The sequence below is a fragment of the Haliotis rufescens genome, unplaced genomic scaffold (assembly GCF_023055435.1).
Source record: "Haliotis rufescens isolate VD_foot unplaced genomic scaffold, xgHalRufe1.0.p SCAF_8, whole genome shotgun sequence".
NCBI classification, from domain to species: domain Eukaryota; kingdom Metazoa; phylum Mollusca; class Gastropoda; order Lepetellida; family Haliotidae; genus Haliotis; species Haliotis rufescens.
Window position 1 is genome coordinate 5,674,442 of NW_025964372.1, and position 25,551 is coordinate 5,699,992.

At 40.6% G+C, this 25,551-nt stretch overlaps 2 protein-coding genes across 2 annotated transcripts; both read left to right on the forward strand.

Annotated features, from left to right (window-relative positions):
* Positions 1–2,395: 2,395 nt before the first annotated feature.
* On the forward strand, positions 2,396–25,551 carry LOC124119952. The gene is made up of 2 exons (XM_048389272.1): positions 2,396–2,452; positions 23,759–25,551. The coding sequence occupies exon 2, from the start codon at positions 24,133–24,135 to the stop codon at positions 25,549–25,551; it is 1,419 nt and encodes a 472-aa protein (XP_048245229.1). The 5' UTR covers positions 2,396–2,452; positions 23,759–24,132.
* LOC124119922 lies at positions 2,859–18,067 on the forward strand (the record flags this gene model as incomplete). The annotated part of the gene is made up of 3 exons (XM_048389270.1): positions 2,859–3,031; positions 15,490–17,357; positions 17,388–18,067. Coding segments are annotated over exons 2-3 (2,526 nt in total), but the record flags the coding sequence as incomplete, so codon positions are not given.

The window sequence follows — 25,551 nt, forward strand, 5'->3', positions numbered from 1 at the left end:
TCTGACTCACATATTAAAGTGACTTGAATATCCATGATCATGATATATAAGGATAATAAAGAAGTCAGGGTTACAGTTCAGAATTTCGTCCGTGTGATTTTTATGCAAGAGAATGTGCATGGGTGTGTGGCTACGGTTTAAAAACCATCGGGTAAACTGTATTCGACACACACGATTAGTTGTCATTTCAATGCTTTAGAAGCACGTGTCCGAGAACGTGTGGTGTTCTGAATCTCGGTCCAGAACACTTTGCAGACTTTCTAAAAGTGTTACATCGTCAGAACACGTATGTTTGTATAACACTCTTGTTCTGGATCGAGAACATCAGCGTTTAGAATATTTTCAGAAGACATGGATGCGTTCTATAAGTGTGACATCCATGTGTTCTGCCTGGCGTTGAAAGGTAGAACACATGGGTTTTGAGTGTATATTGTGTGGCATGGTGTGTCAGTGGGCTAGCGCTATAAAACCGGCATTAGTCCAGACTAGTACAAACGGAAATGCACACGCAAGCACACGCGTCCTTGAACGCGACCTTAAACCCCATTTTCCCTCAACAATCGCCCTGTCTCCCCCCACACCCCACACCCCACACGCACATTTTGCAATTGCAATATAAAGATCTGTAACATTAAAAAAGAAGAAGTCCGTTTGACTCCAAATGAGAACGATGAATTGCAAAGTAACTCGAAATCCAGAAATCCTTCCACGGTTTGTCCCCCTACGTGTCATGTACACATTTCAAAACAAAATTACATGATAGTTTCTTAAAGAACTTCATCCGTCATGGGTCTTAAAATAAACAAAATTCGGATTTTGTTGGGTACAGGGTATTCATGGTCAAGTACCGAATTGATGTTTCAAACACTTTTCTGGATTTAGAGTTATTTTGCAATTCATCGTTCTCATTTGGAGTCAAACGGACTGGATTGTAAACAGTGAAGCACCTATAAAATCTACACTGGTGTTGCTGGCGTTTGTGTCGACTTTGTTAACGATTGCAACAATCTCATCTCAAGTTGTTTTGTTTGTTTGTTTGTTTGTTTGCCAAACACAGATGAAGAGAGCAACTGATGTCACATGGTTATCCCAATACAGCAGTTTCCTTATGGTTGCAGTGGGTAGTGTTAAAGTCGTGAAAATTGATGAAGGAAATTTACCAACAATGTGGGTTTAAGAATGATTTCCTTCTGATAATAAATTGCCAGGGGACGATATGTAACTTGTGTATCAGATGTTTACTGCTGAGTAAAATATTCTGATATTTATTGGAAGATATTTCTGTATTTCCTCATTCGAGGGTCTAATGCATATGTATTGATCAACCTTTGACTCGCTAAAGTTAGATTCTGACTGACTGGAATAAGCCAGATGGACGGTGGCTGGTCCTACAGTACTGACAGCCACACCATCACGTTGGCGTACTCCATATTCATTTAATGGATAACAGATACTAGTAATGCTTACTATGACGAGAGAAAGTAAAGAAACATTTTCCTTTTAGTCTTATAGAAAATCGAATTATTACTCAATATTGTCAAGCACATAAGTCAGATATATATATTTTACACATAATATTCTTTTGCACTGTTTATTGACTGATATGTACCCCTGTATCTGATAGATATCTTTATCCCACTATATCTCGAAAGAAAAACGGCCTAAATCTGTTCAGATACTTTACTTTTTCTTGTTGATGATGATGATGAAGAAGAAGAGAGAGAGAGAGAGAGAGAGTATTGTTTTAGACCGCTTTTAGCAATATTCCAGCATTATCACAGCTGATGATGAAGAAGAAGAAGAAGATGATGATGATGATGTGTTCAAATTGAAAGTACGTGTAGATTGTTTGGAATAGCTTGTCGAAAGAGGCGTCAAAGGGATTCGGTCAGGGTCGTTGACTTGGTTGATGCATGTCATCGTACCCCAATTGTGTAGATAGATGCTCATGATGTCAATCACTGGACTGTCTGGTCCAAACTCGATTATTTACAGACCGCCGTCATGTAGCTGGAATATTGCCGAGTGTGACGTTAAACAAACAAACATTTAATGGATAACAGATAATGCTTGATACGACGCGGGGAAGTAAAGAAACATGTTCACTTTAGCCTTATGGAAAATCGAATTAGTAATCAGTATTGTCAAGCACATAAGTCAGATATATATATTTTACACATAATTTTCTTTTGCACTGTTTATTGACTGATATGTACCCCTGTATCTGATAGATATCTTTATCCTACTATTTCATGAAAGAAGAACGTCCTAAAAACTTTACTTTTTAATGTTTCCCGAATCACTACATACATGTAGCAATATAGGGGCGGTAGGGTAGCCTTTATTTTCTAATTGCCCCAAAACGCATATTTCATTTTAATATTCCGCAATGCAGCTTTTAGTATTACCCGCTGGTCCGACCCAGTCTGGCTCTTTTGGTTCTACTTTGGGGGTAATTTTCTGATTTTCAGTGATATGTTCATATAATTCTCACCGCTATTTTGCCTATTACGCCCAATGAAATCCGTTTCGGAAGATAATCGAGACTGATTATTCTCTGGCTTTGACGTTTTATATTTACATTCCGCTTCGTGTTTGGACACATTCAAGGAAATTGCGTGTTTCCTGGAATTGTTGAATTCGCGAGTTGCTAACAAATGTCGCGAAAGAGGATTTGCATTCTTTTAATAACTGACCCACACAGAACTACAAATAACACCATCGTTGTCGTCACGCACGTAGCTTCTCTACTGCTGGCTGTAGTTGTCATTGGGAAACAAACAAACAGATTTACCCACAGACGAGCGTTATAGCGAGGTAAGAATGCGGAGCAGATCAGGTCACAATGACATAACTAAGTTCTTGTGTAGTGAAGTACTACTAGGGTATATGTTTGGGCGGCGTGGTTGCAGCTGCTATTTATAAAGCAGTTTGTCTCTGTGACAACTGTCACGTGTAGTCACATGTTCTCTGTGACAACTGTCACGTGTAATCACATGGTCTCTCTGACTAGTGTCACATATTATCAAAGGTAAGATGTTTAACGTTCATGCAATGTTCAGTCCCTTTGTCACTGTTTACTTCACGATGTGATTGTCAAAGTCATCAAAACGAAAATCATGCTTAAGACTAATATCAACATAAACTAAGATACTTAACCCTTTTACTGCCACGGGATCATATATGGTCCCGCGAAAATGCCCCTTTTCAATTGTGAATTAAGATGTCAAACACTGAGTGCGCAATATCAAAATTATAACCATCGTCATCCTAATCATCTCAGCTTTAACATCGTGTAACTCATATTTTCTACAGTGCTACGGATTGCGAAATATGGCGATATTAGTAAAGTGGTTAGATCTACCGCTCTTCTCGACCTTTGTCTGCCATGTTAATTTCATGTGAATGACGGCGATGTTTTTTGTTATGCACCCATGCCACATACACGAAACTATTATATTACAAGACCGACAATTTAAAAAGAACATGATCAGACGGGTCTGAAATATTTTCTTTTCCCCACTGCACAGTTATTGGCGTAAGACTACTAACGTTTAGTCCGCAACGGAAGTGTTTTGTTCAAGTATTGCATATTTTTATCGACCGTGTCATGGCGATTTAGCACGGCGCTAGAGACGAAACGGCAGCGCAGATTATCTTTCTGTTTATGATGCTGATTTACAGAAAAAAATTCAAATCTAAGATATGGAAAGATAGTATGATCGTTAATATAAAGGTTGTATAGTCACTATAGTGTATATTTATGGGCAGGAAGTTCATGATCAAAACGTAAACATTGAATGACCAAGCCCGAAGTGATCGACAGGGCACGTTCGCATCACAGCTGTGCCGCGATTTCTTGTCCACCAGTTGTCTTTCATGCTCGCCCGTTTCGACAAATAACTGCCTTTTTTTATAAGAATTGACTAGGAGTCATATGTGATTGCTCAAACTACCTAACCGCGCGAATGAACTGCCCTAACAGTTGGATATTTTGTCACAAAAGGTGATTTCAAATGTGTGGCCACATCTAACGTGAGTCGACGCCATGGATACTATGTGCTGCAAAGTTCGATTTCGATTCATTTTTCCTTTCATTGAAACAGTGATAATGGCGCTATGATTGGTTTGCTGAAATAGTATTATTCATGAGACTAATGCAGCAATAGAAACTAACAGTATTAGCTCACTAGTTGGTTGGTTGGTTGGTTTGTTGTTTACCCTCTTGGTGCCTCACTTTTCACACCCGCATAGTGCCAGGGGACCATATATGGTCCCGAGAAAATGCCCTTTTTAAACTGTGAATTTTGATATCAAACACTGAGTGCGCAAAGTCAAAACTATAACCATCATCACCCCAATCATCTTAGCTTTAACATCGTGTAACTCATACTTTATACAATGCTACGGATTGCGAAATATGGCGAGATTAGTAAAGTGGCTACCGCTCTTCTTCGCCTTTTTCTGCCATGTTTGAACACCAAGCACTTTTATCGATGGCTGGGCAGTGCATAGATCTTTTGGATTTGGGCGACTTTAGATACTGTTGGAAAGACAATCAACTCGAGTTGCATGTTATACAATTTGGTTACACTGTGTGAAGAAATAAAGACGTTGTAACACTTTTGATACAATGTATACTCGGACCCCATGGTACCGCGGCATTCATCGTATCGCGGCATTTGTGATTTCCTGTAGTTCACGCGGGACACGCCTCTTAGCGGCTGTCTATTAATGCAAATCAGTAACCAGGAAGTGCACACTTCGTAAACAATTTCAATTTCCTCGGAATGTTCCGTCTGCTGTAAGTAAGGAGTTATTAATCCGTTTATACATATTTCTGGCATCTGTTGTAATATTGCCTTACCCCCATCTATCAATGGCCAACGATATAACCCGCAGTTCCCCAAGTAAACTTTCTCTATCGACCTGAACTAGATCATCTGCATATTCATGGCGACTAATGAGGTAACGGAAGTTACGTAGTCCGCACATTTTTTCCCGCTCGGTGCCCAGAATCTATTGGGAGATCATAAGGGCCATAATGCCAAACTTATAAATACGTTCTTCACTAGTAACCAAAAGATAAATACATACTTTGGGCATACTAGGAGTGCTTTTTGTATATTTATTGTTGACTTTTAACATTTTTCCATTTTGTGACAAATTATTGTCATCCAATTTTTTTTAAACAATCTTAAAATATCATTTCTGATATTTTGATGTTGACTTATCAAAATATTTTTCTCATACTTTTCGGAAAATATGCATTGAATACCTATTGCTGATAACACATTTAGAATTTTACTTGTGCTGTCTTTGCACTTATCTGGACAAATCACTGATGTCTAGCATGATCATACCAAGTGGTTGGTAGAATTATATCCTCTTTTTGTCCAATTCGGATCTCCATACACAACTTTTCTCTGTACCGCGATACGATGGAGTTCTCTCCCTTGTCACACTGAGCGCGAGGCCCGGCTTTTACTCAGAGCTACTAATGCTAATAATGAACTTTTATCAGAAAAATATGCATTGTTTGATAACATGAATGATATCTGATACAGAGAACACGAATAAACATAAAGGTTAGTGAGTGCATTTTGTTCCGTTTAGCGTACATGACAAGTACCGCGATACCCCGAGGTTGCAGGCTATACGTTTTTGAAACAGCGACGTCATCACAGTGCGGCACTGAGCGGTTTGCAGGCTGACTGACGTCCAGGCATATGAGGGTTAACGCCGCACTCAGCAATATTCCAGCTATATGACGGCGGTCTGTAAATAATCGAGTCTGGACCAGACATTCCAGTGATTAATATCATGAGCATCGACCCACGCAATTGGGATCGATGACATGCATCAACCAAGTCAGCGACCCTGACCACCCGATCCCGTTAGTCGCCTTTGACGAGAAGCATAGTCACCTTTTACGGCAAGCATGGGTTTCTGAAGACCTATTCTACCCCGGAATCTTCACGGGCCCCCACTAGTCCTTATAATGATAACATATAGCAAAACCCTTAAAAAGGGTAAATTTCTACTAGTCCTTATGATACCTTAACTATTGGGCAGTTTGGCAAGGACTACAGGACTAGTGCCAATTTCTAACGCTGCTAATGTACATGTTACTTGCTGTGATTGTACAAGATAATTGATAACCAATTGTGTATGCATACCTGTCATCAAATACACATTACTAATCTTCTCAGAAAATGGAATATATTATCACAACACGACAGCTCGTATTTCAAACATTCTGCCGTGGATATTAGATGTAATTAATATTAGATTTAGAAATCATTGATGTAGACTCGATTAACGTATGATAATATATTGCGAGTCTTCAACTCTGATTTGATATGCTATCTGAAATGTCCGCAATGAGTAAAAACTTCATATTTTTTCGGCCAATGACGTAACAATCTGCAATCTTATTTGTGTAGGTTCGTAGTAGACGGTCGGTGATTTCCCGACGCTGGGAATTTGTCGTCTGGACAGGCGCGTGTGATTTGACATCGCTTGTTGTTACGTGGATGACGTCATCTCAAACAGCTGATCTAATGTTGTGGTAGTCTAATAGGTACACGTGTTTTCAGTTTCCAAATATAATATTCTCTTTGACTGAACTAGAAAGATCTAGTACATAACGATTAAGAAGATTTCCACGGCGACCGACGAGTGAATGAGACAGTCTATCACTTGACTAACACTGTCAGAATATTTGGCGCACTTTTCTAATTTTGGTATGTTGACATATTTGTTTTTCATATCTGTTTGAAGACTAATATTCCAAGAAAATAATGTGCATATAGCTGAGCATCTTCCCGAGGCAAAAGAGTTAACCGACTATAAAAGTCCAGTTTCCACCCTTGCCGAACTAGGCTGGTATTATTGAGTAACATTTTGGCTGGACTAACGAGGCTATGCATAGTCCAATCAAAATCGCGCAACGAAATCGAAATCCGGTTTGCAGGATTTTTAAAGCATGTGCACCGCCAACTCGTTGTCAGCAGATATTTTCCAAATCTTTTCTTGTTTTTAATCAAGGTGCTGACGTGATTTGATGCATTTCGCGACGTAAGATTCGTATTATCACAATATAGACCTTGATTATCGATCAGATCGTCTTGACTGGGCGCCACTGTTTTGTTTGAAGCAAATGCAAGTGACACGAGAGGTGGAATCTGATTGGTCTAAAGGAGAGGCTAAGAGGGGACATAACTCGTAATCGCCACTTGTGGCGCTACGATAGAGCCCAGGAACATTCCAGCCTAGTTCGGCAATGGTTGAAACTGGAGACTTTTAAAGTCAGTTAACTCTCTTGCCTCGGGACGATGATAGCTTAGTAGTGGAATGGAATGTTTTACAGTGAGAAAGCTGTCAAAATGGATCCAATAATAAACAACCTTTTTAATATTTTAGCCTCATATATTAAGATCGCGCATGGTTCAATTGATAACAGGAATTTAAGTAATTAGTCCTACACACAATACATATAGATAATCGATTTCTGAGTGATAACATGTTTTCAGTGTAAATGTGATTTTTCATAATTTTTTAAATATTTTTAAATAGATCCATTATTAGTTTTTCACTGTGCATTATCTAAATTATCAGATACTTCGATCAGTGACATACGTATTTAGAATTAATTACATTCTTTTGTATCCTTCGTAAGAAATAGAATTTGTGAAAAAACGTCTTGTCTAAGAGCAAAATGAATGCATTCTTTTTTCACAAGTTTAAATTGAATATGTTCCCTCGAAGCTGTAGTTTAGCTAGGCCAAAAGAAAAAAAGGAAAGACATAATAACTGAAAACCATTCAATACCAAGAATATATTTTTCCTTTTAAGACAAACAATTCCATTACTTTCATTGACCTACAATCATTATCTATTTCAAACATTTCCTTTTGTAGAATTTGATGAAATGGGAAACTGTACTGGTAGTAAACTATCACGTATATCCTTGAATGTACATGTGCATAACTAGGTGTAAATACACTTCTAAAGTCGTATTTATAACACAATATGAAAGAAAAAGTTGTATTTCATGGACTGGCCATACAGGTATCTTTTGAGCAAAGGTCTAAGGTGGGCAACCAAGTGTGAAATACATGCTGAGACGAGGATGTATATTTTCTAGTGTTCATAGTGAAGCAAATTTGTTCAAATTTGTTTTGAGAACTTGGACTGTATATACATTGAACACTTCTTTAATCGAAGTAATTCATATTTTTCGTAATTTTCTCTTTCACTTAATCTCGACAGTACTTATAAATGTACCGTAAAAAAACAATAATATTGCCTTCTTTCACCTGTGCAAGTTATCATTTCCTTGTACAATAAACTACAGTTAAAACGAACTCAAAGGGACCACTATTTTAGTTCGTTATAACCGTAGTTCGTTATAAGCATACATACAACATATATACAACAAATGTCCTGGACAAAAAAACAACAGTTCGTTATATCAGTATTACATATAGCCCATTGATCTACGTTTCTCGAGCTTTCAAATTCAAATGTTAAAATTGTCATCTCGTTTCAAGCTTTTTATAATTTAGGTTTAAACCATTAACAATACAGCATAACACCCGAAGTATAAATACGCGGTCTGTGTGATTGCACAACGAAGCAATGCTTGTATGACATGTGGCGCCCGATTTGCTGCCAATGAAAACGTTTCAACGATTTTGATATAATCTTGTTCATTTTTAAGAAATAATAATGATGTCCGATATTGAGCGATGTCAATTTAAGTATTGTTAGGGCCGTTTAGCGATGTTACACATTTTGTCCTGTGAAAATGTCCCATGTCAATTACCCCGAAGTTGATTTTATCACAAATGAAAGAGGACGGTCACTGAAATCTACATGGATGTAATCGGGACTCCTTCAAGATATACAATCCAAACTGTCTTTCGTTTTGACTAACATAATCTTTGAAACAGTCTGCGTATGAACCAATCACGACCACTTCCGTCAATTTGTTTTTGACGTCAAACTGACACTTTCATCGGGATTTTTTATCGGCAAATATAAATCACGGAAAATTCTCAATGAATGTGTACTTCGACATAACTGTCATATGTCTATCACCGTTAGGATATGTACTTTCCAATCGTGTGAACTATTGGGACATTTAGATTTCAAACAAGGGCGCTTACTTGACAGCTTCCATATTACGATTATGTAGAAAAGTAGGAAACTTACAATACCAGCACTTTCATCAATGGCTAGGCAGTGCATAGATCTTTTGGATTTGTTGACATTAGATACTGTTGGAAAGGCAATCACTCGAGTTGCATGGTATATAATTTGGTTACACTGTGTAAATAAATAAAGACGTTGTAGCACTTTTGATACAATGTATACGTTTTTAAAACCGCGACGTCATCTGAGTGCGGCACTGAGCGGTATGCAAAGCCAGCTGACGGCCAGGCACCATGAGGGTTAAAAAATACCTGATCTTGCAAATAATTAATATCCCAGTGAACAGTATTGATGCTTGGGGAGATGAACGGGTGGCTGTCTCCATGGGTACCAGAACATCTACACAGTAGATATGTACCCCAGATACTATACAGAAATTTACCCAAGCCAAAATCAGAATACAGAAATATAAAGAAATGTGTAAATATGAGATGGTTTTAATATAAAGTAAGACAAACTATCATAACATATGTGTTCTTATACAATATAAAATACATCGACTCTCTATCTTGCTCCTTTTGTGAAAGTACAGATGAAACAAGTATACATTTGTCTGCGAATGCAAATATGTTGATAAGATATAGAAAGATAGATTTAAATGATCTTGTATGTGTATGCAAACACGTGGTGTGCTTGTATAAATATCCGGTGACATGTGATAGGAATACTCTGCGACATTGCTTATCGTGTGTTTATTCTGTGACATTGCTCAACGTATGAAATACTCCGTGACATTGCTCAACGTATGAAACACTCTGTGACATTGCTCAACGTATGAAACACTCCGTGACGTTGCTCAACGTATGAAACACTCCGTGACGTTGCTCAACGTATGAAACACTCCGTGACATTGCTCAACGTATGAAATACTCCTTGACATTGCTCAATGTATGAAACACTCCGTGACGCTGCTCAATGTATGAAACACTCCGTGACATTGCTCAACGTATGAAATACTCCGTGACATTGCTTAACGTATGAAACACTCCGTGACGCTGCTCAATGTATGAAATACTCCATGACGTTGCTCAACATATGAAACACTCCGTGACGCTGCTCAACGTATTAAATACTCCTTGACATTGCTCAACGTATTAAACACTCCGTGACATTGCTCAACGTATTAAACACTCCGTGACATTGCTCAACGTATTAAACACTCCATGACATTGCTCAACGTATGAAACACTCCGTGACGCTGCTCAACGTATTAAATACTCCGTGACATTGCTCAACGTATTAAACACTCCGTGACATTGCTCAACGTATTAAACACTCCGTGACATTGCTCAACGTATTAAACACTCCGTGACATTGCTCAACGTATTAAACACTCCGTGACATTGCTCAACGTATTAAATACTCCATGACATTGCTCAACGTATTAAACACTCCGTGACATTGCTCAACGTATGAAACACTCCGTGACGCTGCTCAACGTATGAAATACTCCGTGACATTGCTCAACGTATTAAACACTCCGTGACATTGCTCAACGTATGAAACACTCCGTGACATTGCTCAACGTATTAAATACTCCATGACATTGCTCAACGTATTAAACACTCCGTGACATTGCTCAACATATGAAATACTCCGTGACAATTGCTCAACGTATGAAATACTCCGTGACATTGCTCAACGTATTAAACACTCCGTGACGTTGCTCAACATATGAAACACTCCGTGACATTGCTCAACATATGAAATACTCCATGACATTGCTCAACGTATGGAACACTCCGTGACATTGCTCAACATATGGAACACTCTGTGACATTGCTCAACATATGAAATACTCCGTGACATTGCTCAACATATGAAATACTCCATGACATTGCTCAACGTATTAAACACTCCGTGACGTTGCTCAATGTATGAAACACTCCGTGACATTGCTCAACGTATTAAATACTCCTTGACGTTGCTCAACATATGAAATACTCCATGACATTGCTCAACGTATTAAACACACCGTGACTTTGCTCAATGTATGAAACACTCTGTGACATTTCTCAACGTATTAAACACTCCGTGACATTGCTCAACGTATGAAACACTCCGTGACATTGCTCTACGTATGAAACACTCTGTGACATTGCTCAACGTATTAAACACTCCGTGACGTTGCTCAACGTATGAAACACTCCGTGACATTGCTCAAGGTATTAAACACTCCGTGACATTGCTCAACGTATTAAACACTCCGTGACATTGCTCAACGTATGAAACACTCTGTGACATTGCTCAATGTATGAAATACTCCATGACATTGCTCAACGTATGAAACACTCTGTGACATTGCTCAACGTATGAAATACTTCTTGACGTTGCTCAACATATGAAATACTCCCTGACATTGCTAAACGTATTAAATACTCCGTGACATTGCTCAACGTATGAAACACTCTGTGCCATTGCTCAACGTATGAAATACTCCTTGACGTTGCTCAACGTATGAAATACTCCGTGACGTTGTTCAACGTATGAAATACTCCGTGACATTGCTCAACGTATGAAATACTCCGTGACATTGCTCAACGTATGAAATACTCCGTGACGTTGCTCAACGTATGAAATACTCCTTGACGTTGCTCAACGTATGAAATACTCCGTGACGTTGCTCAACGTATGAAATACTCCATGACATTGCTCAACGTATGAAACACTCTGTGACATTGCTCAACGTATGAAATACTTCTTGACGTTGCTCAACATATGAAATACTCCCTGACATTGCTAAACGTATTAAATACTCCGTGACATTGCTCAACGTATGAAACACTCTGTGCCATTGCTCAACGTATGAAATACTCCTTGACGTTGCTCAACGTATGAAATACTCCGTGACGTTGCTCAACGTATGAAATACTCCGTGACATTGCTCAACGTATGAAATACTCCGTGACGTTGCTCAACGTATGAAATACTCCGTGACATTGCTCAACGTATGAAATACTCTGTGACATTGCTCAACGTATGAAATACTCTGTGACATTGATTAACGTATGAAATACTCCGTGACGTTGCTCTGCTCAACGTATGAATTACTCCGTGACATTGCTTAACGTATTAAACACTCCGTGACATTGCTCAACGTATGAAACACTCCGTGACATTGCTCAACGTATGAAATACTCCATGACATTGCTCAACGTATGAAATACTCTGTGACATTGCTCAACGTATGAAATACTCTGTGACATTGATTAACGTATGAAATACTCCGTGACGTTGCTCTGCTCAACGTATGAATTACTCCGTGACATTGCTTAACGTATTAAACACTCCGTGACATTGCTCAACATATTAAATACTCCATGACATTGCTCAACGTATTAAATACTCCATGACATTGCTCAACGTATGAAACACTCCGTGACGCTGCTCAACATATTAAATACTCCATGACATTGCTCAACGTATTAAATACTCCATGACATTGCTCAACGTATGAAACACTCCGTGACATTGCTCAACATATTAAATACTCCATGACATTGCTCAACGTATTAAATACTCCATGACATTGCTCAACGTATGAAACACTCCGTGACGTTGCTCAACGTATGAAACACTCCTTGACGTTGCTCAACATATGCAAACTTTAGACCACGTTTTACATCTAGAACATGACGTTAAAACAGCACTCGCCCAAAAACAATATACTGTGGCCATTTTCATCGACTTTAGTAAAGCATTTGATATGGTTTGACATCATGGCCTAATCCAAAAACTTAAAGCAAAAGCCATAGATGGTAGAATTCTAAATTTCATACACTCTTTTCTAACAGACAGAAACATCACAGTTAAAACCAACAACACCCTATCTGACCCACATCCTTTAGACAACGGCACCCCACAGGGTAGTATAATCTCTCTAACACTTTTCAATTTTATGATTGACGACATTTTCCCATCTAAAATTAAAAAAACAACTACTGCAAAATTCGCAGATGACATTTCCTTCTGGACGTCGTCAACATCTCTAAAACAGATCCAAAAAAGAATTCAACCCCTCCTGAAACACATAGAACTTTGGGCAACCCAGTGGGGATTCCAAATCAACACTAATAAAACCATTGGCTTACTCTTCAAAAATAGACATATGCCAAATTGTACACCCAAACTCACCCTTAATGATCAGTCCATTTCATTCAAAAAGGAAGCTAAATTTCTGGGAATTACTTTTGACCAGCATCTAACATGGGCTCCCCATATTCATAATTTGGTCACATCATGTCAAAAATACTTAAATCTAATGAGAGCCATCAGCGGCACTGATTGGGGCGCTGACAAACAAACATTACTGAATATATACAAGTCACTAATTCAATCTAAGATTGACTATGCTGCTCCAGTCCTCAACTCCATATCAGAAACACTCAATAACAAACTAAACTCCATACAATATAGAGCCCTAAAGATAGCCCTGGGTCCCAGAACCGGTACAGCCCTAAATACCCTCCAGCTATTATCAGGAACCACCTCCATCCAACTCCGCCGCAATCAAACCACTCTCAATTACTGGGCTGGGGCCCAACAAAACCCTATCCTAAAACAAATCATCACTAAATACAACACCCTTAGACCTGCAACCTTAAAGAAATTCAAAAACAATCACACACTAGCCCCCTATCTCACACATCTCTATAAACTCTTAAAAACATATAAGCTAGAAAACATCAAACACATAGACCCCCAAAACATATTCATAAATGACAACCCCCCCCCCCCCCCTGAAACAGACCTCTCACTCCACAAAACATTCATCTCACATCCTGACCCCAAAAACCTTGACAAAAAAGAAATATCTAATAACTACATTAACCAAAACTGGCCCAACCACACCCATATCTATACCGACGCATCACAGACTAATAATGACATAACAGGACTAGGCATACAGATCACACAACCTATACCAATCACCACAAACTTCCACTATACCAACTACACACATATCACCACAGCTGAACTACTGGCTATACAATGTGCATATCACTACATAAAAATATCTACTGACACTAACTTCCTATAATTTCAGACTCATTAGGTGCATTAACCCAAATTCATAATAAACAATCTAAATCAAGGCAAGACATAATAAACAATATCATAGACATCCACACAAAACTCATAGAATCCAACAAAACAATAACTCTCCTATGGGCACCTGCACACACTGGCATAACAGGCAACCAATTAGCAGACACAACAGTAAAACTAGCCACCTCCCAACCATCACCAAGTATTGACTTCACCACCAGTAAAGCCGAGATAAAATCACTAATCAAAAGAAACACATTATCTCAAAATTTCAAAACAAATATTCAAAATTGTAAGTCAATCTTGACAAAATCCCTTTTCAATAAGCCAGTCACAAAGTTCATTTTAGCAGATAAAATCATTAATAGAATGTTAAGCGGCCAAACTAATTTAAACGAAACACTCCACAAACAAAACAGACACCCACATCCAAACTGCATACACTGCAACACACCTGAAACACTAGACCATATATTCAACCACTGCTCAAAAACAACATCCAACTGCTCCTAGACCCCTTCAACCATTCGGCTAAATTTACCCATATAGCCACATTCCTTAAAACAACAAATCTAATAATCAAACTTTAGAAAAATCCCTAAAATCCACACAATCACAATTTAGGATCGGGATCCAAATTCTCAGCGCGGACTGACTTCTCCGACGTCCGCGCGACAAATTCGCCCATATCCATACTCTAATAAACATGACCGTTTAACCATTTTATAATACATATTAGTACATAGCATATCAGCTTAACTGATTATATATCATACTAAGTCTCTACACTAGTTACTTCCCTTAGACTAGGTTTCTTACAGCTCTACACTACTACTGCTAAACTTCTTTCCCCTTCACACCCCTTTACTATATTTCTTTCTTCTTTAATCCCCCTAATTTACATTTTTTTGGGCCAGCCGATTACTTATGTATTACCCACTATTGTTTATTATTGTTTAACCCGTCTGGCCCCGACTGCGAAATAGCCAACGGCTGAAGCGGTCGTAAAATCTATAATACTACTCAACATATGAAATACTCCGTGACGTTGGTCAACGGATGAAACACTCCGTGACGTTGCTCATTCATATGCTCTTACCACAAGCACGATCTCGAGATACAAGGGGCCTTCTTTGCCCAGGAATACCCATTGATGTGAACTGTACAAGACCTTTCAGTACTGACAAACAATGTAACGGTTATAATTTTCCTCTTTTTTAGGGCATAATTGAAGGTGGCCACAATGGCCATGCTTGCCTCAACAGACAAAGCATCCAATGTGTTTTACTGTACCAACTGTAAGGAGAAGACACCAGAACCCGTTACTCTAGCCTGTTACCACACAGTTTGCCGAAAGTGTCTTGAAGTCCATCAAACATTCAGCGTGGATAAACACATCTACTGTCCTGTGTGTGAAACAAACACACAATGCTCTGACGAAACGGACAGTCTGCGATCACTGTTAAATACATGTATTGGTAGTGCCTCTTGTACGTTAGAAGACCTGTTATTCAAACCCGAGCCTGAATATTGCAGCGTTTGTTGCCTACACAACCAGCGCAATGACGTGACCCACCAGTGTGTTGACTGTGGCGATGTTCTGTGTGGTGTGTGTCAGGCAGGGCACCAAGCATCAAGCGCCACGTACTCACACAGGGTCGTGGCCATTGGAGATGTGAAAACTGGGAAATATGTTGTCGAGGCAAAGAAAAGAAGCTTTCCTTGTGGTGATGCCAATCATAGGGGAAGGGCTTGTGCATACTTCTGTCAGTCCTGTGTCATTCCAATTTGTGAATTGTGTTTGTTATTTCAACATAAAGGTCATGAGATTCTTACCTTGGATGAGGCTGCCAAGAACTGTGCAACGAAATTGGAAGAGCGATCACAACAGCTTAGTACATATGTGACTGAATCTGCAACTCCTAAGTTGGAAAGGTACCGAAACCTGGAGCGAGATATTTCTTCAATACAAGAGGCTGCACTTAAAAGTATCAGGAACAAGACACAGACAGCTGTGGATTTAGTTCTAAAACAGGAGCAGGAAGCTGTAAAAAAACTTTCAAAATTATGTGACCGGCAGCTTAAACTCACAAGTACCTTAAACACTGATTTAGAGCAGATGTCAAATCTGTGCCCCAAACTGTTGTCTCTTACAAACTTAGTTTTAAGATCGGGGCAGGATGTGGCAGTTCTCATTCTTCACAATGACCTTGAGAGTTGTTTTAAAGAAAGTAAGCAATTACAAGATGCCACTGATGTCTTTGCTTCCAAACTGAAAGTGCCTGTGTTTGATGTGAGATGTGATGTCCCTCCGAAATCTGTCATCAGCATCACACATTCGTTTCAAAATGCCGTCGTAGGTGATGAAAATATCAAGAAGGATGAGACTATACCATGTGGCGAGTCCTGCAGTTCTGTATCAAGCACTTATCCAGGGAGTACTGCCAAGTCTGGGGATGGTTTAACCAGGAAACAAGCTGAGGGGATGAAAGACGTTTCTTCTTCAACTTCACTTAGACCTAAAACCCCCATTGCCAAATCTAATCATCACTTGTCTGACACCGTGAGCAAATGTCTGGCTGGTGAAACGGTAAGTGGGATCCCGTTTGCAATTGTTGCTCCAAGAGTGAAGTTTGAACCTTCCAAAACTGGATTTATCATCACTGATGTTTTGTGTAGCAATGAGAACCTTGTCGCCGAGGGTTCTGCAGAAGATGGTACATCATCAGTCTATATGAGAAATGACAGCGACACCTGTCAGCAGGAAGACTACAGTGGGTTCAAGTTGACCGAGTCTTTGATGATAGTAGGTGAGGCTGGGAAAGCCCTTTCATCAAGGTGTTGTTCTTCTGGACATCCATCTGAGGGTCCACTCAATAGCATGAGCTTGAAGCTTGAGGATTCAACAAATGTGGAAGTCTTTGTACAGAATGCCATCAGGCAAGAAGGTACCCCGGATTCCCTGATGACCGAACCTATGGATAGAGGTGTGCCAGATTCACCGATGATCTCTAGAAAAATGAATGGAGATAGCTCAGATTCACTTATTACATCTGGACCTATGACAGAAGACAGCTCTAGGTATGGACCTGTTGGGTTAGACAGCTCTAGGTATGGACCTGTTGGGTTAGACAGCTCTGCATCTGTACAAACGTTTGATGACAAACAGAAAGCCCATCGAAATGTAGTCACTAATGCATCTGGACCAGGGAACAGTGATACTACAGGCATGACCCCAGCTGAACCAGGAAACATCGAGACTCAAGATAAGATGTCAGCTAGACCAGGGAACAGTGGGACTCCAGACACCATGTCAGTTAGACCAGGAAACAGTGGGACTCCAGACAAGATGCCAGTTAGACCAGGGAACAGTGAGACTCCAGACACCATGTCAGTTAGACCAGGACACATCGAGACTCAAGATAAGATGTCAGTTAGACCAGGGAACAGTGGGACTCCACACAAGATGTCAGTTAGACAAGGGAACAGTGAGACTCCAGACACCATGTCAGTTAGACCAGGAAACAGTGGGACTCCAGACAAGATGCCAGTTAGACCAGGGAACAGTGAGACTCCAGACACCATGTCAGTTAGACCAGGACACATCGAGACTCAAGATAAGATGTCAGTTAGACCAGGGAACAGTGGGACTCCACACAAGATGTCAGTTAGACAAGGGAACAGTGAGACTCCAGACACCATGTCAGTTAGACCAGGGAACAGTGAGACTCCAGACACCATGTCAGTTAGACCAGGGAACATCGAGACTCAAGATAAGATGTCAGTTAGACCAGGAAACAGTGGGACTCCAGACAAGATGTCAGTTAGACCAGGGAACAGTGGGACTCCAGACAAGATGTCAGTTAGACCAGGGAACAGTGGGACTCCAGACACCATGTCAGTTAGACCAGAAAAAATCGAGACTCAAGATAAGATGTCAGTTAGACCAGGGAACAGTGGGACTCCAGACAAGATGTCAGTTAGGCCAGGGAACAGTGGGACTCCAGACACCATGTCAGTTAGACCTGGAAACAGGGGGACTCCAGACAAGATGCCAGTTAGACCAGGGAACAGTGGGACTGCAGACAAGATGTCAGTTAGACCAGGGAACAGTGGGACTCCAGACAAGATGTCAGTTAGACCAGGGAACAGTGAGACTCCAGACACCATGTCAGTTAGACCAGGAAACAGGGGGAATCCAGACAAGATGCCAGTTAGACCAGGGAACAGTGAGACTCCAAACACCATGTCAGTTAGACCAGGACACATCGAGACTCAAGATAAGATGTCAGTTAGACCAGGGAACAGTAGGGCTCCAGACAAGATGTCAGTTAGACCAGGGAACAGTGGGACTCCAGACAAGATGTCAGTTAGACCAGGGAACAGTGGGACTCCAGACACCATGTCAGTTAGACCAGAAAAAATCGAGACTCAAGATAAGATGTCAGTTAGACCAGGGAACAGTGGGACTCCAGACAAGATGTCAGTTAGACCAGGGAACAGTGGGACTCCAGACACCATGTCAGTTAGACCTGGAAACAGGGGGACTCCAGACAAGATGTCAGTTAGACCAGGGAACATCGAGACTCAAGATAAGATGTCAGTTAGACCAGGGAACAGTGGGACTCCACACAAGATGTCAGTTAGACCAGGGAACAGTGGGACTCCAGACACCATGTCAGTTCGACCAGGAAACAGTGGGACTCCAGACAAGATGTCAGTTAGGCCAGGGAACAGTGGGACTCCAGACACCATGTCAGTTAGACCAGGGAACATCGAGACTCAAGATAAGATGTCAGTTAGACCAGGGAACAGTAGGGCTCCAGACAAGATGTCAGTTAGACCAGGGAACAGTGGGACTCCAGACACCATGTCAGTTAGACCAGGGAACAGTGGGACTCCAGACAAGATGTCAGTTAGACCAGGGAACAGTGGGACTCCAGACACCATGTCAGTTAGACCAGGGAACATCGAGACTCAAGATAAGATGTCAGTTAGACCAGGAAACAGTGGGACTCCAGACAAGATGTCAGTTAGACCAGGGAACAGTGGGACTCCAGACAAGATGTCAGTTAGACCAGGGAACAGTGGGACTCCAGACACCATGTCAGTTAGACCAGAAAAAATCGAGACTCAAGATAAGATGTCAGTTAGACCAGGGAACAGTGGGACTACAGACAAGATGTCAGTTAGACCAGGGAACAGTGGGACTCCAGACACCATGTCAGTTAGACCAGGGAACAGAAGGACTCCAGACACCATGTCAGTTAGACCAGGAAACATCGAGACTCAAGATAAGATGTCAGTTAGACCAGGGAACAGTAGGACTCCAGACAAGATGTCAGTTAGACCAGGGAACAGTGGGACTCCAGACACCATGTCAGTTAGACCAGGGAACAGTGGGACTCCAGATAAGATGTCAGTTAGACCAGGGAACATCGAGACTCAAGACAAGATGTCAGCTGGACCAGGTTACAGCCAGACTCCATACATGATCCTAGCTGGACCAGGAAACAGCCAGACTCAAGACACGATGTCAGCTGGACAAGGAAACAACCACACTAGATACATGATCCCAGCTGGACCAGGAAACAGCCAGACTCCATACATGATTTCGGCAGGACCAGGGAACAGGCAGACTCAAGACACGACACGAGAAGAAAACCCACGCCTCTGCCGTATCTGTTGAGGACGGAGGGGATTTGAGATCAGTTAGCCTGGAGAAGATGAATATTTGTATATAAACAGTTGCCAAAGACACCCAAGATCCAGAAATAAAGTCATTGGGAATCTTGAATGACAAACTTGTTATTGCAGATAATGCCAATAAGAAAATAAGGGTGGTGACTACATGTGGAACTTTAACTGATATGAACCACAAAAATACACCACTAACTGATGATCTGCCCGCTCACACAATTGCCTGTTTGGATGACTGTGTTGTGTACATGGGTGGATCAACGATCTATATCACTGATAGGATTCTTAAGTGTCTACGATCAGTGATGCTCAGAACAACAGGCAGCAAACATGTAGTTCTTTGCAGGCATGCCTCCACACAGTTCTTGGAAATCTTCCAGGCAACTTGCTGTTGCTTTACAACACAGATGGCCAAATGATCACAACCCAACAAGCTCCTGTCGATGACCCTGCTATATCTCTCAGTACTGAGGACGACCGTCTGGTCAGCTCTTTGAACCAACCAGGTGCCGTCTTCAAGATAAAAAAAAATGGAACCCTTGCCCGAACCTTCAGACCTATTGTTGCTTCAGGTGCGACGTAATTGGGTCGTAGGGTCAGGCTCTGTTTGGGTCGGTGACTGGGTTGATTGCGTGTCATCCTACTCCGATGTCGTGGGACGTGGGTCATAATATCAACCACTGGTTTGTCTGTCTCAGATCCGCTTATTCACAGACCGCCGTGATATTGTTGAAAATTGCCGAGAACGAGAGGCGAGAGCAGCAAACAAACTAACCACATGAACAGCGTAAGAAGCAACACACCAGCTCCAAGTTGGAAGTAAATGTTTGCGAGGCGTACATGCCTTATACATGACCACATTTCGAACAATAAACATATTTTACTTTGATTTTTCGTTTACTAAATAAAACAATCTGCTCGACAAACAATGCTTTCTATTTTACGTGAATAGGCATGATTTGCTCCGTCATCTGAGGCGGAAAATCGCTGTGCACAGTTGCATCCCTTACACATGCCAGGATCCTATGATTGTGGGTTCGAGTCCCAGACCTGCATCAGTTGGTAACAGGAGGAAGAAAAACTTAAAACTTAAATCAACAATAGCCTAAAATAAATATTAATAATTGATATTGCCATCTTCCAAAGAAAAAACATTCAAACGCTCCAGTAACGCATATTTCGTTTTATTATTTAGCAGTTCACCTTTTAGTATTTTTGTCCTTATTTGGGGTTGTCATTCAGTGATGTGTTCTTTTAATTGTCTCAGTTAAGTTATTTTACCGTTTACACCCAAAGGATCTGTTTCGGCGGATAACCGAGACTGAATATTCTGTGACGGTGACGTTTTATATTAAAAATCTACACTCTGCATCGTGTTTCGACCTGTTCAAGTTGCTGTTCAAGGAAAGTGTGTCTTTCCTAGAATTATTGAATTCGCGGGCATATAAGAATTTAAGGAGGATTTGCATTCATGTTATTGTTGTTCTGCACAGCACTACCATCATAGTTGTCACACACGTAGCTTCTACACTGTCATTTGGAAACAAAAGAAACAGATTCATCCGCAGACGAGCGTTATATCGAGGTAAGAACGTGGCGCACATCGGGTCACAATGACATAACGTTGTTATAGTGAGCTACTGTAGGTATGGTTGGTCGATGTGCAGCTGCTATCAATACACAGGTTAGGTGGGATGTATGACGTTTACACAATGTTGGTGGGCGAATTTTAATAACCTGTATCCTTCGCTATTTTATAGACATTTTAATTGTTGCACGGAGAAAAAGTGAGATCAGTTGGTAAAAGACCAATATCATTAAAATCAGATCTTACTTCTCGCTACCACTAAACCTAGGATATCGCTGAACGGCAGATCTAAATTAAATCCGCCATTTTGAACGGATTACAAACAGAGATGGCAAAATGTGCATGCCATCCATGTTGGATATATGAGCACAATTAGACCCACAAGTATGTAATGTTTACTATTTCTTACACAAGACTTTAAATATATACTTTACTGCATGCTGTAACGATATCTATCAATTCTGTGTAATTTAAAAGTCAGAATGATATTGCTCATTATAATACATATGTTCTAAATAAAAGCGATCTTCATTGAAAACTGAAAGACAAGTTTAGTAAGAAAACTCAATTCGTCCCCAGGAGGTAGCTAGGGGGACTGAAAGAAGTATACCCTTGAAAGGTATTGAACGAATTACATCATTTGTCACGAATAATTTACAAATGACGTTATCTTCTCATTTTAGAGTGATATGGAACAATTAAAGCCGGGTTTCAAATGCTACCAGAGTCATGTTCACCTTAACCATTGTATAGAGGCCCACAGTAGTGAAGCTCAGTGACAGTGGATTTACTCAAATGACCCCAACACACTACTGTGTTTGATAATATTCCATATTGATATATTGATATATAATCGACCCGCCATCGGGTATGATATCACCTTAAGTACCCCTCTCTTTAAACTTTGTTTTTTTTATGTACCAGATTTCTTGATCCAAACGTTTCGGGTGGGAAGTTTTTGTTTTTTTTAAATCGCAGTCGGTTGAAAGAAATGATACAGTGTTTTTGTATATGATGACAAACAAAGTCTTAGAAACTGACAAAACCTGTCAGCAGTGGTATAGAGCGTTATTGTTGCAGGCAAAATGTCATGAAATAAATTAATCAATATGATGTTTATCGATGTGATTAGTGTCGCATATATCAGATATGGTAATTGATCTGTGAAGCACATGTTTACTCGATTTCTTTTTATCGTGGAAATTTGTCCGCTAAATGTTGCTTCAAATTTCATTTTCAAGAGTCCGCGGTCTTTTGTCCTTTGTAAAACATTCTGTTTGAAACAACAGAGGATGGTGGTACTTTTGTTCCAGACACATTTGATTGTTATCCATAATATATGGCCACAGCACAATTTTGGACTTATCTTTTTGTTAGCTCACCAGCACCGCCCATTCATCCATTAACTGTAAATTTCTTCTCCGAACTGGCTGAAGGGACGACCTTTCAATTTTTGGAAGACTCTTGTGCTCATATTTCATCATGGCGTTGAAGCATTTATTTTGAAGAAAAATGAACACAAAATAGAAGTATAAAAACATATAAAGACTCTTCACCTCAGATCTCGCACGTTGATGATGCTGCTAACTAAGAAAATCTTTCAGCTCAGACATTGCTATTACAAATGAGATGATTCTTTACGAGAATGCTACCATATTAATGTTCTTTACAGTTAAAAGGTGAGGTGAAATGGGCTTAAACACTTTAAAGCTAAAAGGATTCCTTTTACTTAAAAAGAAGAAATCACACAGCCATTTAACACCCACACTTCCCTAACTTCGCATAAGATTGCCTTACCTAGAACATCCATACTTTGAGAGCTACAGAGTCTTGGTGCTGTTTTCCGTTTAAAAAAAGACGATATTTCAGAGTCAAACAAGTATCCGATCTTGGCAATGTAAGTACACCCGCGCTCCATTTTGAGGCAAGTGAGGTAATAAATGTATTGAACAACAGTCAGCAATAGTCCAGCCTTTTCATGGCTTCCTGTAAAGAAATGAATGGGCACGTTTCAGGCAAACCCGTGGTTGAAAGGACGCCAATGACAATCAAGTCTCAGTTTTAACCACCATTCATTAGATCATCCCACAAGCAGGAGGTACAAGGGGCCTACTCTGCCCCGGAATACCCATTGATTCGAAATGTACAAGACCTTTCAGTGCTGACAAACAATATAACAGTTCAAATTCTCCTCTTTTTTAGGGCATAATTGAAGGTGGCCACAATGGCGATGCTTGCCTCAACAGACAAAGCATCCAATGTGTTTTACTGTACCAACTGCAAGGAGAAGACACCAGAACCCGTTCCTCTAGCCTGTTACCACACAGTTTGCCGTAAGTGTCTTGAAGTCCATCAAACATTCAGCGTGGATAAACACATCTACTGTCCTGTGTGTGAAAAAAACACACAATGCTCTGACGAAATGGACAGTCTGCGATCACTGTTAAATACATGTATTGGTAGTGCCTCTCGTACGTTAGAAGACCCGTTACTTAAACCCGAGCCTGAATATTGCGGTGTCTGCTGCCTACACAACCAGCGCAATGACGTGACCCACCAGTGTGTTGACTGTGGCGATGTTCTGTGTGGTGTGTCAGGCAGGGCATCAAGCATCAAGCGCCACGTACTCACACAAGGTCGTGGCCATTGGAGATGTGAAAACTGGGACATATGTTGTCGAGGCAAAGAAAAGAAGCTTTCCTTGTGGTGATGCCAATCATAGGGGAAGGGCTCATGCATACTTCTGTCAGTCCTGTGTCATTCCAATTTGTGAATTGTGTTTGTTATTTCAACATAAAGGTCATGTGATTCTTACCTTGGATGAGGCTGCGCAGAACTGTGCAACGAAATTGGAAGAGCGATCACAACAGCTTAGCACATATGTGACTGAATCTGCTACTCCTAAATTGAAAATGTTCAGGAACCTGGAGCGAGATATTTCTTCAATACAAGAGACTGCACTTAAAAGTATCAGGAACAAGACACAGACAGCTGTGGATTTAGTTCTAAAACAGGAGCAGGAAGCTGTAAAAAAGCTTTCAAAATTATGTGACCGGCAGCTTAAACTCACAAGTACCTTAAATACTGATTTAGAGCAGATGTCAAATCTGTGCCCCAAACTGTTGTCTCTTACAAACTTAGTTTTAAGATTGGGGCAGGATGTGGCAGTTCTCATTCTTCACAATGACCTTGAGAGTTGTTTTAAAGAAAGTAAGCAATTACAAGATGCTACCGATGTCTTTGCTTCCAAACTGAAAGTGCCTGTGTTTGATGTTAGATGTGATGTCCCTCCGAAATCTGTCATCAGCATCACACATTCGTTTCAAAATGCCGTCGTAGGTGATGAAAATATCAAGAAGGATGAGACTATACCATGTGGCGAGTCTCGCAGTTCTGTATCAAGCACTTATCCAGGGAGTACTGCCAAGTCTGGGGATGGTTTAACCAGGAAACAAGCTGAGGGGATGAAAGACGTTTCTTTTTCAACTTCACTTAGACCTAAAACTCTCATTGCCAAATCTAATCCTCACTTGTCTGACACCGTGAGCAAATGTCTGGCTGGTGAAACGGTAAGTGGGATCCCGTTTGCAATTGTTGCTCCAAGAGTGAAGTTTGAACCTTCCAAAACTGGATTTATCATCACTGATGTTTTGTGTAGCAATGAGAACCTTGTCGCCGAGGGTTCTGCAGAAGATGGTACATCATCAGTCTATATGAGAAATGACAGCGACACCTGTCAGCAGGAAGACTACAGTGGGTTCAAGTTGACCGAGTCTTTGATGATAGTAGGTGAGGCTGGGAAAGCCCTTTCATCAAGGTGTTGTTCTTCTGGACATCCATCTGAGGGTCCACTCAATAGCATGAGCTTGAAGCTTGAGGATTCAACAAATGTGGAAGTCTTTGCACAGAATGCCATCAGGCAAGAAGGTAGTCCCGGATTCCCTGATGACCGAACCTATGGACAGAGGTGTGCCAGATTCACCGATGATCTCTAG

Bases quoted from the DNA above. Each gene is read 5' to 3' on its own strand.
- LOC124119952 (XM_048389272.1), top strand. From the start codon at position 24,133: ATGTTCTGTGTGGTGTGTCAGGCAGGGCATCAAGCATCAAGCGCCACG.